At 52.0% G+C, this 15,713-nt stretch overlaps 1 protein-coding gene across 5 annotated transcripts in view; it reads right to left on the bottom strand.

The window, feature by feature from the left end:
* Positions 1 to 15,713, bottom strand: part of TNIP1 (TNFAIP3 interacting protein 1) — a 44,684-nt gene that overhangs the window by 23,723 nt on the left and 5,248 nt on the right. For 4 of the 5 annotated variants that reach the window (XM_087429535.1, XM_087429537.1, XM_014786162.2 and 1 more), the window contains exons 2-5: positions 5,206 to 5,377; positions 3,874 to 4,008; positions 2,417 to 2,502; positions 870 to 953 (exon numbers count right to left, since the gene is read on the bottom strand). In XM_087429535.1, coding sequence (XP_087285661.1) covers positions 870 to 953; positions 2,417 to 2,502; positions 3,874 to 4,008; positions 5,206 to 5,341 — 441 coding nt within the window. In that variant the 5' untranslated portion in view covers positions 5,342 to 5,377. The remainder of the gene's footprint in view (positions 1 to 869; positions 954 to 2,416; positions 2,503 to 3,873; positions 4,009 to 5,205; positions 5,378 to 15,713) is intronic. The other variant, XM_014786165.2, reaches the window with a different exon arrangement.

The raw sequence follows: 15,713 nt of genomic DNA, 5'->3' as shown, positions 1-15,713 counted from the left end.
CCTGGACAGCCACTTGATGGGGACCTTTCACTGGGAACTGACAGATACAAGACGCAATCAGTGAACCAAAGAGCCACATTTATCCCTCAAGCCTTGGTGGAATGAGCAGTGGAGACCAAGGTGTCAGTGAAGTAAGGTTCGACTACTTACTGCCTATCAAATAACAACCAAAAAATCTCAGTGAGGAGGGAGGGAGAATGTTCCAGACCTTTTGCAATGTTTCTCCAATAAGCCTGCCATGTTAAGAGAGAGTAGGACATAATTGGAATAAAGGCAGCAAGTAGGGTAAGGTATGGAATGAGGATGCTGGGTGGACACCCCAGAGCTGGAGAGAGGGAGAGAGAGAGGGAGGGAGAGAGATTGTGAGATTGTGTGATTGTGTGATTGTGTGTGTGTGTGTGTGTGAGAGAGAAAGGTTTAACCTCCTACACCTCCTACCTAGATGCCCTGGAGGGGAGCCTGGGAGGAACCAAGAGTCTGCACAGAAGGGTAAATCACCTGCCTCGGGCCGCTCTGGGCCTCTCTGGGCCTCTCTGACCCTCTCCACTCCCCCGGGGCTCAGAGCCCACAGCCCCAAGGGCTGAGTCACTGTGTGTGAGGTGCTCGGCGCTGGGAGAGACCAGGGGGCTGGCAACATGCCCAGGCTTTCACAATGGTCGGCTGCCTGTGCAGCCCAAGTCGGGGAAGTCACCAGACAGCGATTTGCATATGTGAGCGAGAAGCACCCCCTGGTCCGGTCCCTCATGTATCCTCAAGTGACTCCAGGGTGCCCAAGGGATCTGAGTGGGTCCAGTGCCTCTCACTCGGGGCTAGGTGAGTGAAACAGAGAGGAGACGTGGGACATGCCCAGGGACCTGCCGTCCACTCACCATCGTGTTTCTGGTGCGGCTCCCACTCTCTGGTGGAGAATTCTGCTCATCAGTGGGGACCACTTCAAATTCAGAGGAGGTGCCCTGTGCAGAAAGGAAGTTAGGGGCTGCCTGAGAGGAAAACACCTGGCCCCTCCTCTGGGGCCCCACGGCTGAGAGCAGCGAGGGGGCAGAGAATGGAAGGACCAAACCCCTTCTCACATCCAAGTCACCCGGGCAGCCCCTCCGTGCGGAGGCTGAGCTCACGGGGCAGTTACACTTCGCTTCATGTGAGACCACAAAGCAGGATTCTCAGTCTGCCTGCCACCCACTGTCCCTTTTGTGGCCAGTTTCCCCATCTGTAAAACAGATGTTGGGCATGTTGGACTAGCTGACCTTGAACTGCTAGCACATTAGTATTGTATTTTTCTTAAAGGCCTTGCACTTTTAAAAGGTTTTCACAAACTCCATTATTTCTCAAAGCAACACACGGAGTGGTCAGAGGGTTACGTCCCCTTTAGACAGAGGAGGAAACCAAGGGCATATCATTAGTTAATGCAAAAGTAGGGACTGCACCCAAGGACCCCAAATCCAACATTCCTGCTACAGCACCAGAGCTGTCTCCCAGGCCAGGTGTCACCAGCTGGTCACCTGGAGAACAGAGCAGTTGGTATGACCACCACCAAGATGCTCCTATGCCAGCCTTGCCAACTCAGTCCCAGAGGTCCCAGAGGAGTAGACTGATCTGGGATAAGTCCCAAAGATGCGTCAACAAATTTGGAGAGACTTCTTCAGGATTCACCCAAATCCAGGGTGGCCGAGGACGCCCAGACGTTTCACATCTCTCAGCCATCGCAAGTAGAACGTACCGGGTGTGCAACCAATGAATAGGCTGATGATCCCTTTGAACGAGCAAATGGCTCTGGGATTGCTATTAAACTGGGTCTACAAAGACTATTTCAGCCCTCCCTCGTCCCAGGAAAGGGCACACGGATGGGAGGATCTCTATGCTCAGTTTCTGCTGAGCCTCATGGCCACCAAGAACCCAGCTCTGGACCTCAGCCCTGCCTTGGAAATCCCTTTCACCTCTACATTTCCCTAATTATCTGCGTGACCTCGGAAAATGCTCTTCTCTCTCTGGACCTGAACTGTAGGATGAAGATGCTAAATGATATGATCACTTGGGTGCCTTCCAGTCTGAGGATACCAATCAAAACTTCTCAAGGCAAATCTCTAGAAGACAGTGTCTGTGCTCCGTCTGAGATGTGAGTTCCATGCCACACTCATCTGTTTTCCTAGCACTGGGCACAGTCAAGACATGCTCAACTTAGTAAACGCGAAGAATTCCCTGTGCACACCAGGGTCTTTCTGGTAAGTTTTAACTATGACCTTCATTTGAAAATGGGGAACTGAAGCCCCAGAGATGTTGCCATCGACTTGCCCAATATTCCCCAGCAAGTTAGAACTCAGGTTTCTTGACCCCAACCCTCTCTCTTCACGTTCTTGTATCTGCCCCCAGCACCTCGAAGTCCAGGCAACTTTCAGCGATGACTCCAAAGGCAACTTACACTGGATGGAGGTTTTTGGACCGGCTCTGGCTTGTCGCTGGGCTGTGCAGGGTCAGCGGGGGGTGTTGGGACATGTGCATCCTTTCCTGGAGAATTGAGAAAACATAGATGAGCAGCAGGGAAAGGGGAAAAGCCCAGATACCTCCCCCTCGGGGACAGCCCTGGCCAGAAGAGTTCTCCAGCAGAGTTCCCTACATGAGTCTGGGAAAACGGGAGGAGGTCCCACAGGGCCAGGTGGCCTGGGAAAATGACCGGCCATGGAATGATGGAGAGAGAACCTGGACAGAGACACCATCTTCCCTGGACTTGCTGGGAAAATCCCAAGGTGGCCACAGCTCTTTGCTACCCAGGACCTACCTCAATGACGACAAGGATGACAATTTACCATTAATAAAGTGTTTTTATATTTATTATCTCAGTCGATTCTCACGACAGTTCTGTATCCCCATTTTAAAGGTAAGGAAACTGAAGCATGGAAAGGTCACCAACTGGCCCACAGTCACAGAGCCAGCAACTTCAAAACCAGGACTCAAACTTGGCCCTCCCTCTACCAACTCCTGGGGCTCTTGCTGCAGGGAGCCCCTAGAGGGTCACTGCAGGTCTCACTCTGGGGGGTGGGACTGGCACCAATCTGGGACTCAGAAGACACTGCTGAATGGATAAGTGGAGCCTGGAAATGCCCACTGACTGCAGCACAGTGGACTCTGAGATTATCACTTTCCTTCTTTTGTCTATTCAGCAAATGCAACCACCAGCCAAATGGAAGGCTGGCACAGTGCCCTGGGCTGGGACCGTAAGGTGGGGCTGCAGCAGGAGGCATCCACGCCCCGTGTGTGGGGACCTCTTCCCCCCGGTCCAGACCTTGCCCTGGACTTGGAGACGTGCCAGAGGAATGCATGGTGACCACGCACAGGACTTTAACCCCTAGTCACAGTCAACGTTCTCCTTTAATAGGGAGCATATGTAACCTTACATCTGAAATACACTGCAGCAGGCAAGTCCAGATTCTTCCATGGGCCTCAGCTTCCCCAAATGTAAAGTGGAAGGAGAGGGGCCAAACCACAGAGCTTTTGATGCGTACACCAGCTCTGAGTGACCCGAAGTAGCTGCCTGGAGCCCTGTGCCTGGCACATAGAGGCTGCTCATTAAGTATCTGCTGAATAAATATGCTGATAAAGACCCTGAAGCCACCTCTCGGGTGCAGTGGGTAGCTGAGATCCATTACCAATGTCTGCCAGGGCCTCAGGAGTGCTGAGTCACCAGCCACTTTTGGACAAGACTATTTTGAAGTCCCTTTCAAACCTGACCTTCTGGGGGATGCTGCAGCCAAAACATGCCTGGGAGGATGGTCTGTGGTCTAAGGATAAATGAAGGAGAGGTGGATTTCTGAATAAGAAGGGAGGCCACCGTTAAGGGTTTGGAGTGCGGGGAAAGGCAGACGACAGGGGCCCCCGTACCTGTGAGCTCAGCCAGGTGGTCGAAGGAGGCCAAAGAGGGAGACGATGGTGGGAGTGGCTCGCTGTCCTTGACCAACTCCTCTGCCTTCTGCCGCAGCCTGGACGCTTCCATCTGAGACTCTTCCAAAAGCTCCCCTGGGGAGACAGCGGGGAAAGGAGGAGCAAGAGGAATTGCTCAGCTTAGTGCGCTGCTTCTCCCGGCCCTGTGCCCCTAAGCCTGCTTCTGCCTGGCTCCTGCCGCGCCAGGCCCTGGGCTTCACTCCCACCATCGCCTTGCGGGCTGAGTGGGACACACATCATTCTAGCTTCCACCCAGAAACAGGCCGGATAAGGAAGTGGGCCCCGCAGTCAGGGAAGAAGGAGTATAGGGGAATCTAGAACAAACTCCTGGCCCCCAGCACCCTCTTCCTGCCCCACCCCCGCCACACCTGGCCGGGGACTCCACAGAAAGCCAGCGGCTCTCTTAGGCCTACCATCATGGCGCTGGGGGGGCTACTCACAGCCTACGCCCCCACAGTCGGGGGCTGCCTGAAGGGTGGAGACCCTCGATAGTACCAACCACCCCTGTGGGCCTCAGTTTTCCTTCTCCTACAAGTGGAGAAGGGGAAACTCTGCCCCTCCCTCCCCAGTCGGCCATCCCAAGCAGAGCTCTGCCAAGCAAGGAGAAAGCATTTGGTAAACTGGGAAGCTGTGCTCGCCCCCAAAGCCCAAGACCAGAGAAGGTGGAGCAAGGCAAAGGAAGAGTTTTAGGGGTTTGGAAGAAAGAGAGACCCCTCCGGATGGGGACATCGATGAATGCCTCGCACGGAGGAGGAGCTGGCATCTGATGACAGAGGGGGACGATTCGGTCACCTGGAGGTGAGTGGCCTTGCTCGAGGCAGTGGGACAGTTTGAGCAAAAGCCAGGAAAAGAGAAATCAGGGGACCTACTCCCGCCCTGCTTCAAGCCAAGCCCAGCTCCCTGCTCCAACACTTGGGGCCCTGCCCTGGCTGCCGCGGTGACGCCACTCTCCTCATGTCTGGTGCTTGTGGAGGACAAGGCCACTCTGTTTCCATGTCCACCACTGGGCCTTCCAGCTCCCTCTCCCCCATCCCACGCCTCCTTCTCAGCCCCTCCAGGTATTCTGAGTCCTGTCATCATGCTTCTGGGGTGCTGGGGAATTGGGGCCGGGAACGGGGCCACCGTGCTACAGAAGCGCATAAAGACACAGCTGTGGGGCAGGCACCAATGCGGGGCCAGGAAGGCCAGAGGGATGACGGGCAGAGGCACATGCCAGCTGGCACTGCAGGCTGCAGGGAGGAGGCCTGCGGGAGAGCACAGGGTCTGCTTTACCTAACATCTTTATCCCTTGCATTTTTTCCTTCAGTCGGGAATTCTCCTCCACTAGGCGCTCAAAAGCTGCCGACGCCTCTCCTGGAGGCATGCTGCCCCCAGGGTCGTAGATCCGGTATGGTCCTCTCCCTTCCATGAGGGTGGCTCAGCCCCTGCAGTGGTGCCCACCTGGCTGTAAGGACAACAGCAATATATCAGGGGGCTGGCCAGGCCATTGAGGCATCCTAGTCAATCAATGCCCCAGAAGGCAGTCCCCATAACCCAGAAGAGAACACAGCACTACAGGCTGGTCTGCCCACAGTACAGCAGAGCAGAACCGTCACCTTTGATCTGGACACTCTGCCTCTATTAACGCAACCTAAGAATGGCATCAGTTTCTTTTAGCAGCCTTACTGTACTGCTGGTTCATTCGGAACAGCAATCAACATATGAGGTGCAACATGGAGTACAGAAAGAGCACTGAACTTGGAGTCAAAAAATTTGAGTTCATATCCTGTTGATGGGGTCAGAGGGACAGGGACCCTGGACCACTGCACCCTCAGCACCCAGCACGGTACTAACTACAACGTGCATGCCCAATAAACACTTACTGAACGAATACAGGTTCTATCCATCAACTCACTGTGGGATCGCGGGCAGTCCCTTCCCCTGTCGGAGGAGGGGAAATGAAAGTCTTACGCTAAATCAGTGATCCTTAAAGTGAAATGCTTGTGCCCTAAGGGATAAGCAAGTCAATTCAATCCAAAGTTCCATTTATACGTACATTATCTTTTTTAAAAGAAAGAAGAGGAGGAAAGAACCGTGACTAATATTTAATATACTAATTGACACTGTGGCCCTCCTCCTTCAGTCTCGTATCATGTATGGTCTGTCCTTTCCAGTTTTAACGAATAGAAGAATTTTCCATCAAACCACAATCTACTCGTGCCGCAGGTGTTCTGCATTAATCTGTTCAATTTCATCTGCTTTATTTCATTTGAAACCACTCTGCAAAGTGATTTCAGAATCCTAGTTCTGTGACTTAGTAGAGAGACTTCTTTCTTGCATTCATTCATTCATTCTTCCAATAATTATTTATTGGGCATCCACTGTGTGCTGGGGACCAGTCTGGGTGCTGGGAAATTATCATCAAACAAAACAGATACAAATCTCTCATGGCGCTTATAGATAGATAGGTAGATAAATACAGTATTAGGGGTGATGAAAACATCTAAGGTCAAAAATTAAGCAGGAGACCTTGAGGCCGAGACTTTCATTTTAAATGGAGCTGTCAGGAAAGGCCTCACAGAGGAGTTATTTTAGCAAAGACCTGAAGGAGATGAGGGAACTAGCCACACAGATATCTGAGGGAAGAATATTCCAGGCAGTGAGAACAGTAAGTGCAACAGCCCTGAGGCTGAAAAATCGATCCAGCCTCCAGCCCTACAAAGAGCTCACTAACACGAAAGAGCTCCAAAGGCCTCCACCGGGGGCCTCAGAAGGACTTGGGTTACCACCCCCAGGGCAAAAACTGTTTCAGTCAGGAATCCTCAAAGGCCCTTTGAGCACCCATACAGCGCACAGCGCTCGCTGAGAGAAAAGAGTGAAAAAGGACTAATAACAACGCCCACCATTCATTAATCATCTGCTTGCCAGGCACTGCATTCAACACTTCAGAAGCATCACCTCAGTTAGGCTGCACAACAACCCTCAGATACATACTCAAGTATCCTCGTTTGATAAGGGAGGCTCAGCGAGGTTACATAACTCAGCCAGGATTACAGCAGTTGCCCCTTATCCATAGTTTCGCTTTCCATGGTGTCAGTTACCCGAGGTCAACCACAGTTCAAAAATATTAAATGGAAAATTCCAAAAACAAACAACTCATGTATTTTAAATTGTGTGCCACTCTGAGCAGCATGATGAAATCTCACGCTGTCCACTCCATCCCACCTGGGACGTGAATCCTCCCTGTGTCCAGCACACCCGCGCTGCGTACGCTGCCTGTTAGCCTTAGTAACCATCTCGGTCACCAGATCGACTGTGTGGTATCACAGTGCTTGTGTTCAAGTCACCCTCATTTTACTTAGTAATGGCCCCAGAGCACAAGAGTAGTGATGCTGGCAATTCGGATATGCCAAAGAGAGGCTGTAAGGTGCTTCCTTTAAGTGAAAAGATGAAAGTTCTCGACTTAATAAGGAAAGAAAAAAAATCATATGCTGAGGTTGCTAAGATCTACAGTAAAAACGAATCTTCTACCCACAAAATCGTGAAGAAGAAAAAAGAAATTCATGCCAGTTTTGCTGGTGCACCTCAAATACGTATGTACTATTGGAAAAATAGTACATGCAGGGTTCGGTACTATCTGCGGTTTTGGGCATCCACTGGGGGTCTTGGAAGGTGTCCCCCGCGGAAAACGGGGGCCTGTTGTACATAGCCAGCATATGAGAGCCAAGGTGCAAACGCAGCTCTGCCTGCCTAAGAAAGCCAAGTTAACCCCTCCTTCACTCTCATAGTGCCCGATCACGACTCAGGCCAGAGGGGCAGACAGCAGGTTCAAGCCTGTTTGTAGGGTAACACACAGGGCTATTGGGCACCCTCTGGGCTGTATACCCTGCTTGGAAGCACAAGAAATAACAAAGATTTTGGCCAGAAGGTCCTCATTACCAGGGGATAACTTGGGCCAGAAAGAAAAACGAAGTTCTGGCATGCAGGGCCCCTCCCCCAAAGACTGACAAACAGAAGATGAACACATACTTCAAGACGCACCCACACCCTGCAGGGCCCCACGGAGGCAAAGGACAGCTGTCCACAAGCCCAACACAAAAGTCATCACTCAGCTTCTCAGGAGTGACTTGTTTTTCACTTGAAAGGTCAACATTATGCAGCAGAGCAATAAAGCACTGAATTGAGACAGCGTGGGTAAAGCTCTTGGCACAATGACTGGCATATAGCAAGGTGCTCAAAAATGCTGGAAGACATGGGCGGGGGCCTTCCTCTGCGCTTCCCCTTCTCCTCATGGGGCTCTCCAGCAAAGCACTGGCCGCCCAGTACAGCACGGAAGGTACCTGACTGGTGCAAGCATTTGCGTCTGTGACTGAGAGCTTCCTGGAGGCAGGAGCGTGCTGTCACCAGCACAGCTCTGGTACTTGGAAGGTGAGCCACGACTGAGAGCTGAATGGAGTTCACAAATGGGGAGACGGAGAGCTGGAAGGGGCTGGTAGCCACCTTTGGTGATAAGTGGCAGCAGGCGTTCTGGTTCCTGCTCGCCACTCCACACTCACCCTAAACAGAACTCCCAGTTGACAATGCGTGATGATTTGGATATGTTTTTTACTCCACCTCGGGCTTGCCCAGCAGATTGGAAACTCCATGAGAGCAGGGGCCAAGTCCATCTTGCCTACCAGGGTATCTTTAGAGTGGTCCAAAATAGAGCCTCCATAAATCTCTAATCAGAGCAGAAAGACCGAAAGGACCAGGAGTCCTTGACCCTGCCTCTGTTCCTGAGAGGCCATGTGCAAACATCCGAGAGCCTGGCCAGGACCCACTGACCAGAGGCATGTTGGACAACCATATACTTCTAGAATCAGGGCTGGCACAGCCATGCTCCCTCAGAGATGCCCGATGTACGGCCAAGCAACACAGCAGGATGCAGGATACAGGAACTGAAACCCCATCTCCACATCCTCCAAACCACGCAACGCTCAGGCTCACCCTCAGCACTGGGGAGCCAACAGGGAAGCAGTTCAGGGGAAGCAAAAGAGAGGGCAGGCAGGGCTATCCTCCCCGACTCCAGCCTCGGCGGGCAGAGCCTGGGGGCAGGGGGAGAGAACAGGCTGCCAGGCGGTCGGCAGAGGGAACCCAGATGAAGCAGCCTACTGTGAGAAAACCCTCTGGAGATCAGAGGAGCCACCCAAGAGAGGGCCTGGACTTCTAGAGGAAAGAAACACAAAGAGGGAAATGGGGAATTTCCACGTCCGCTGACCTCATGCCCAGCTGGTCAGAGGCAGTTCCAAGATGACTGCCAGGCGGACGGGAACTCTCCTCCCGGTCATGTGGTTTTTATAACCATTCCTGGAGAGGGGAATCATTCCCAGGATGACAGAGCTGGACAGGAATCTCCAAGGGCAACAAGGCGAATCCCTGTTACTAGGCGTCCAGAGGCTCCTGAATGAGGGGCTGCATCACCCTCCTGCCTCCCAGGGTTCCCCTCGGTCATAGACCACAGAGTGGGTGTGGAAAGGGGAAAGGAGCTGCGGGCCCCACCCCTCGCATGGGGCAGTGCCGGAGTTCAGCGCCTAGGCATCCCGGGGCATGAGCTCAGCTGATGCTCCCTCTTGCTGTGAGGGCAGTGAGTCAGGGTCCAGAGCACGCAGACCAAGGTCACACAAAAAATCAGGATGGAGCCGGAACTAGGAGGTCCCTGCTCTCTGTCCAGTCTGCCCACTGCCTCCACCCTCCGTTTACATACCTGCACTGCGATCCCACTGCAAAGTAGAGCCCCTCCTCCCCTGCCATGTTCCTACGGGGCCTGGCCACATCCAAGTGGGCCCGGTTCCAGCAGCTACAGATCAGCAGGTGACCCACCAGCAGCGGGACACCAACCCCCCTTCCAAAAACAGAAACAGCCGGTGGTGAAGAGGCAGCCAACTCAGGCCTTCTTCCAAAACAAGACCTCAGCTGAGGCGGGCCTCCCATAGCCCATCTGAGGGGCCTGGGAGTGCCCGCCGGAACCAGAAATGCCTGGTTTGGGGGCAGAAGCGGGCCCACAGAGTGTGAAGATGGAAGTGATGCTGTTGAAACTGAGGGAACCATCGCTACAAGAAGAGGAGGAGGAGGAGGAGGAGGCGTGACAGGCGAGCAGCCAAGGGGGTCTGAGGGGGTGGCAGCGTGGGCCCAAATCGCAGCCTCCACTTCAGAAGAGGGTTGAAAATTAAATTTACATTCCAGCTTCTGGACTGAAATGCTTCGCCCACCTGAGACTGTCATGAGATTAGCCATGTGCTAATTAGCAGGGGCTCCAAGGCCCCCCAAATGGTATGAATTTGCATAGCCAATAACATTTGCAAAATACCTAATAGTTTCCCAAGCACTGTTTTTCCACCTGATTGTCACACGGCCTTGGGAAGAAGGCAGGGCTGATGCTGTTTGACAGATGAGGAAACTGAGGCCCACTTGGGAACTTAATCAGCCCAATCTAATGCCGCTGGGCACAGCTGCATCCTGCAAGCCTGGGAAAAGCGAGGTTCTCCCTGCCCCAGGGGGAAAAGCAAGAGCCGATCTCTGGTACTGGGGGTCATGGCAGCCAACGGCCACCTCCCCAGACAGAGGCAGGGGCTGCCAGGGATGCTGGTGGGTGGGGGTGATGGAGGGGAGAAGGGAAGGGTCTCCAGGAAGGAAGGCACAGGACAGGAAGTCAGAAGGTCCTAGCGTCTAGTCTGCTGCCCGCTCTCACGGCCACGGGCGAGCCCGTCTGCTCCCTGCACCTCCGCTCCATCCCTTCATGTGCACAGGGAGGAGCCTGGACTGGAGAGAAACCAGGCGATGTCTTAAAGCTGGCCTAAGGATCGACGGAGACCCAAGCACTGGAAGCCAGCAGCAAGTCAAGGAAAGAGAGAGGATTGAGCACACTGGAGATAAGACAGCCTTGGAGTCGGGAAGACAGGGTCCAAACAGCGCAAGACCTACAGAGAGGCACGCAGGTGCAACACTGAAGGGGGCGCTCCAGTGCACGCACGCGGCCCTGAGTGGGAGCCCTCCTCACATGCTGCACCTGGGGGCCTCGCCCGCACTGGCCTCACCCTAGACCCAGCTCTGTCCAGCCTGCAGGCTGTGTGACACAGGACCAGTCACTCACATTTTCTGAGCCTCAGCTGCCTCATCTGCAAAATAGGAACATTAACAGAATCTACCTGGTGTCAGATTAAAGAAATTAAATGAAACAATACGTGTGCAGTTGGAAGGGGGTTCTCACTTTCTACTCGCTACTTCCTGACCATTTAACAAGAAACGTATTCATTCTATAATAAAATTTCCAAACTAATATTAATGTGTATTGTACCAAGCTAAGTACCTGACACACAGTGAGTTCTTAGTAAAAGGGTGAGGCAGCCCCATAACTGTGCCCAGCTGATTTAAGGGCCAGGTCTCCCACTCACACAGTCCCTCTTTCAACAGAGTTTTTAGGTTCCTCAGCAAGCCAGGCCGTGGCACCCACTTAATTTCTGGTAACTGCAAATAACCATTAAGCAGGGACACTGGTACACCATCATCGCTAGTGAAGACGTGGCTACAAGAAGCTCATGGACCACAGTACCACACTCATGGAAGACTGGGAATCATCTGAGCCTCATTTTCCTCCTTATAAATGGGAATAGCCTGCAATTCCCCCCAGGGATTAGAGGCAGTGAGGCGTCAGGAAGGCACCTTGCAAACTAAGCAAAGATCTGTCCACATTCGTGCTTTGTGACAATGACCTCCAGTCCTCCCCACCACTCCACGGTCGGGGAAACTGTGGCCCCAGGTCCATTCATTCAAGGGCAGGTTGTGCCCTCTTGATGACTGTCAGCAAAGACACAGCACCTACTTTAGATGGCGTGTACTCAGGGGGCCCACCCTGGCATCCTTGCCAGCCAGGAGCCAAGGACTTAAGTCTTGGCAACCACTTCAGTAATAAAGAGGCTGCAGGCGAGGGTGTACTATGAGGAAGGGGGCTCAGGAGTCGTGGGATGCAGTCAGGGAACACCAGGGAAACGTGGCCTCAATGGGCCTCAGTTTCCTGAAAGGAGGGGTTTGCAATAATGTAACATAGCGGGATAGACTAGACAATAGCAATAATATCACATAGCTGGGTAGGCTAGACAATAGCAATAATGTAACATAGCAGGGTAGACTAGACAATAGCAATAATATAACATAGGGCAGTAGACTAGACAATCTTTAAGGCCCCTTCTAGTTCTAACATTACAGAACTTGCAATTTACTATCACCCCTTTCTATAACCTTCTACCTTGAGAAGGCTACTCTCCTCAGCTCCAATCCCTCTTAATGCCTAAGTGGATTTCCCTGACCTATCAGTCCTCCCACAAGGGTTATCAGGGGTGCTGTCACCTCCCCAAGAGAAGTCAGAAACCCCGATGACGTCTGCAGCCCTTTGCCGGGTCCTGCCCTCTTCCCTGGCATGCATCCAGGCTCCAGCCCAGCCTGAGGACTGTGTCCCTCAGACACGGCACACATCTCCCCCATGTCCCTCTTCCTCCCCTCCCCTCCACTGACTCACCCACAGAGGTCACCCCACTGCCTCCACTCAGCCTCCATGACTCAGGCTCCACACCACCAGCCTGGGGACAGGGGGTGGACCAGGGCCATCAGCTGGCTGGAACCATTGCAAAAGAAGACCAACGACGTCTAACTAAAGCTGGGAGAGGGCCTGACAGTTGTTAAGAGCTACCATATGCCAGGGACTGGGCTGCATCATTATGCATATTACCTCATTTTCTTGATAATAAAAATCTTGATTTCTAAAAATCATGATCCCTGTTTTCTAGGAAGGAAACCAATCCTCTCGGATAGATAGCATTATCTCTATTTTTCAGACGAGGAAGCAGACTCAGAGAGGTTAAGTCACTTGCCTAAGGACACACCGCTGGTTAGTGGCAGAACAAATAATCCAGCCTTGACCTGTCAGACTCCAACACCAGTGCCCTTTCCACTGGCCTGCACTGCCTGAGAGGCAATGGGTTGCAGCTCAGGGGAGGAAACCAGTCCTGCTGCCCGGCTATCTGGAACACGCCCCCAAGTTCCCAGGCCCTGCCTCCGAGTGTCTCTAACTTTGTATGCAGCCAGGTCCCACTCTGCCCCTGATCGCCTGCTGTGACCAGGGCTTAGAATCTCGGGCTGGAAGGAAGCTCAGGGGAAACTCAGGCCTGTGCTAGCCAGTCCCCAGGAGACTCCGGCTGACCATCTTTAGTGACCCAGACCTCACCAACTTCCTCCCCAAGGAGCCTCCCTGGGCAGCCAGCACGGGCTGTAGTTAGGCTACTCCCAGTTCTGCGTCCACCGCCCTCGCTCTGCCCTCTGGGGTCCCCTGGAATAAGGAACAAGATGGCCCTCTTCTCCATCTCAGCCCTGAAGAGATCTGGAGCCTGCAGCTTTCTCCCGAGGCTGACAGGCCCTCGTTCCTTGCATTGCTTCTCATACAGATTGGCTTCCAGACCCCTTCCCAGTCACCCCCTCAACCCTCTGCCCATACCCTATTTGTAGCTGGTCCTGAAACTAGACACAACACTTCAGGTGTGGTTTGCCTGACCAAAGAGAGGAACCTTGTTTCTATTGATGTAACCTCGAGTATATTTGCTTTTCTTATAGCTGGGTCACCCACAGTAAACAGTATCCTTTCTCAATTATGTCAACTACCTGCTTGTATGCCTGACTGGCTGAGAACAAACTTCCCTCAGAGAAAAGTATGCTTGAGGAGGTTTTAATTTTCTAAACGGCCAGAGGTAACTGACTGATTCAGTAATCTCCTAACTAAGAATCTAGAAATCTTTGCCTCGCTGTATACAGGGGCTGGACAAAGATGTGCACTGCCACATGCTTTGCAATAGCAAAAATGTCCTGACTGTCCATCAAGAGAGGATTGGTTTAATAAACTATGGTGCATTCATTCAATGGAATACTATGTAGCCATCAAAAAGAACGGAGCAACAGAAAGATGCCCATAAAATATCATTAAGGAAAAAAATCAAAATATAGATTTATACGTGTAATAGGATGCTATTTAAAACACACACACAGTTGTGTGTGTATGTATGTGTGTGTGTGTGTGTGTATATACACACACACACATATATAAAATCTTAAATGTCCACAAAAAAAGATCTGGAAAAACACACACCAAACTGCTCCTAGTAGACAGCTCTAGAGAAGGACTTAGGACAGGAGACTGGAATCAAAAGAAACTTTTATTTTACCTGTAATTAACTCTCTACAAGGGAAACCTAGTCCTGTTCTATTTTAAAATTAATTTTAAAATACAGTGGGGACAGGGGCAGGGGAGAGGAAGGTGAGAGAAGACAACTTTCACTTTTTACTTTATACCTTTTGTATTGCCTGAGTTTTCTGAAACTTTTCTCCAATGAACATGTTATTTTGTAACTTTTTTAAAGGGAGGTTTCTAAACAAGGTTTTTTTCATTTAAGTGGCTTGATAAGGTCAGAGCAATAAGGAAGGCCTATTGTTCTGGCACCAGATGAGGGTGGAGAGCTGCGGGCAGGGGTGAGAGCCTCCTTACTATGTACCTGCTTCGTGTGGACAGACAAGGCTGTAGAGACTTGATCATAAATAAGAAGGGAAAATCAGGGACAAGATTTCTAGTCAAGGAATTCGGTGGGTGGAGAGTTGGCAACTGTAGAGGAGAGTTTCAACCTGGAACCTGCTGGGAAGGACCTCCCTTCAGGAAGGTCAGGGCTGGCCTCGAGGTGACAAAGGGGGGAAGAGAAGCACCCGACATCAGATAACCACCCTCAGCTGGAAACAAGAGCACGGCCTCCCACCCACTGCCTGTGGGTCCTCACACCGGGCCTTACACCTGCTTTGCTGGAGAGGAAGTCGAGTGCAGACAGGTGCAGAGCTTGGCTCAAGGCCGCACAGTTCCCAAGGGACAAAGCAGAACCCACACCTGATGATCACATCACTGGTCCCCACCCTGTGCTCCCCACTGCCAACAGCCCCCTAAGACGGACCGAGAAGGCAGCCCAAGCTGCACCAGCCCACTCCCCATCTCCCCCACGCACGCCTTCTCTCAGCGCCTGGGATCTACAGGTGCACACACTCCATGCCAAGAAGCCCGGCTTCCCTCCCAGCAGCTGGGACCTCACTTAACCCAGAAGGAGCATCTCAACTCTCAGCTATAGGGACAAAGGGCACTAGGGCCAACCTTGGGACAAAAGGGATGGGTGACTTGACTGTCCCCAATATGCCCAAAGCTGGTTTACCCAATGAAGGATTACTCTAACCACGTAACTCCCCCCTCCAAGGGGCAAGACAACAACTTTTGAGAATTCCCCTTACACCAAATAGGGTGGACAGAGGGTTTAAAGGGTTCAAATACAGTCTCTGCTCCCTCACCAGGTGACCCCTGAGCAGGCCTCATTTCCCTTGCTTCTCCCTAGGCAAAAGCTGTGAGGACCAACTAGAAACCGTAGAGCTCTCTGTGGACCTTCAAGTGTTCCCCCAACAGGAGCCATAATGGCTATCAGTGATAACGGCCAGGAAGGGGACAGCTGGACAGCGGGTAAGACTATTCAGATAAATGCCCAAGATGTCTTGTTTTAATAGCAAAGGCTGGAAACTACCTAATGAAGGAGAAAATGAATAAATACACTGGGGCAATTTCATGCCAGGGAATACTATACAGCCATGAAAAATGAATGAACCAGAGCGAGAGATATAAACATGGGTGAATCTCATAAATATTAAGCAAAACAAGCAAGTTGCAGAAGAATACAGACAGTATGATAGCATTTAAA

The sequence above is a fragment of the Ceratotherium simum genome, chromosome 4 (genome assembly GCF_057802395.1).
Source record: "Ceratotherium simum simum isolate JZ-2026a chromosome 4, ASM5780239v1, whole genome shotgun sequence".
Classification (NCBI taxonomy): Eukaryota; Metazoa; Chordata; class Mammalia; order Perissodactyla; family Rhinocerotidae; genus Ceratotherium; species Ceratotherium simum.
Note: the sequence above shows the minus strand (reverse complement) of the source record. Positions and strands in the feature narration are given on the sequence as shown.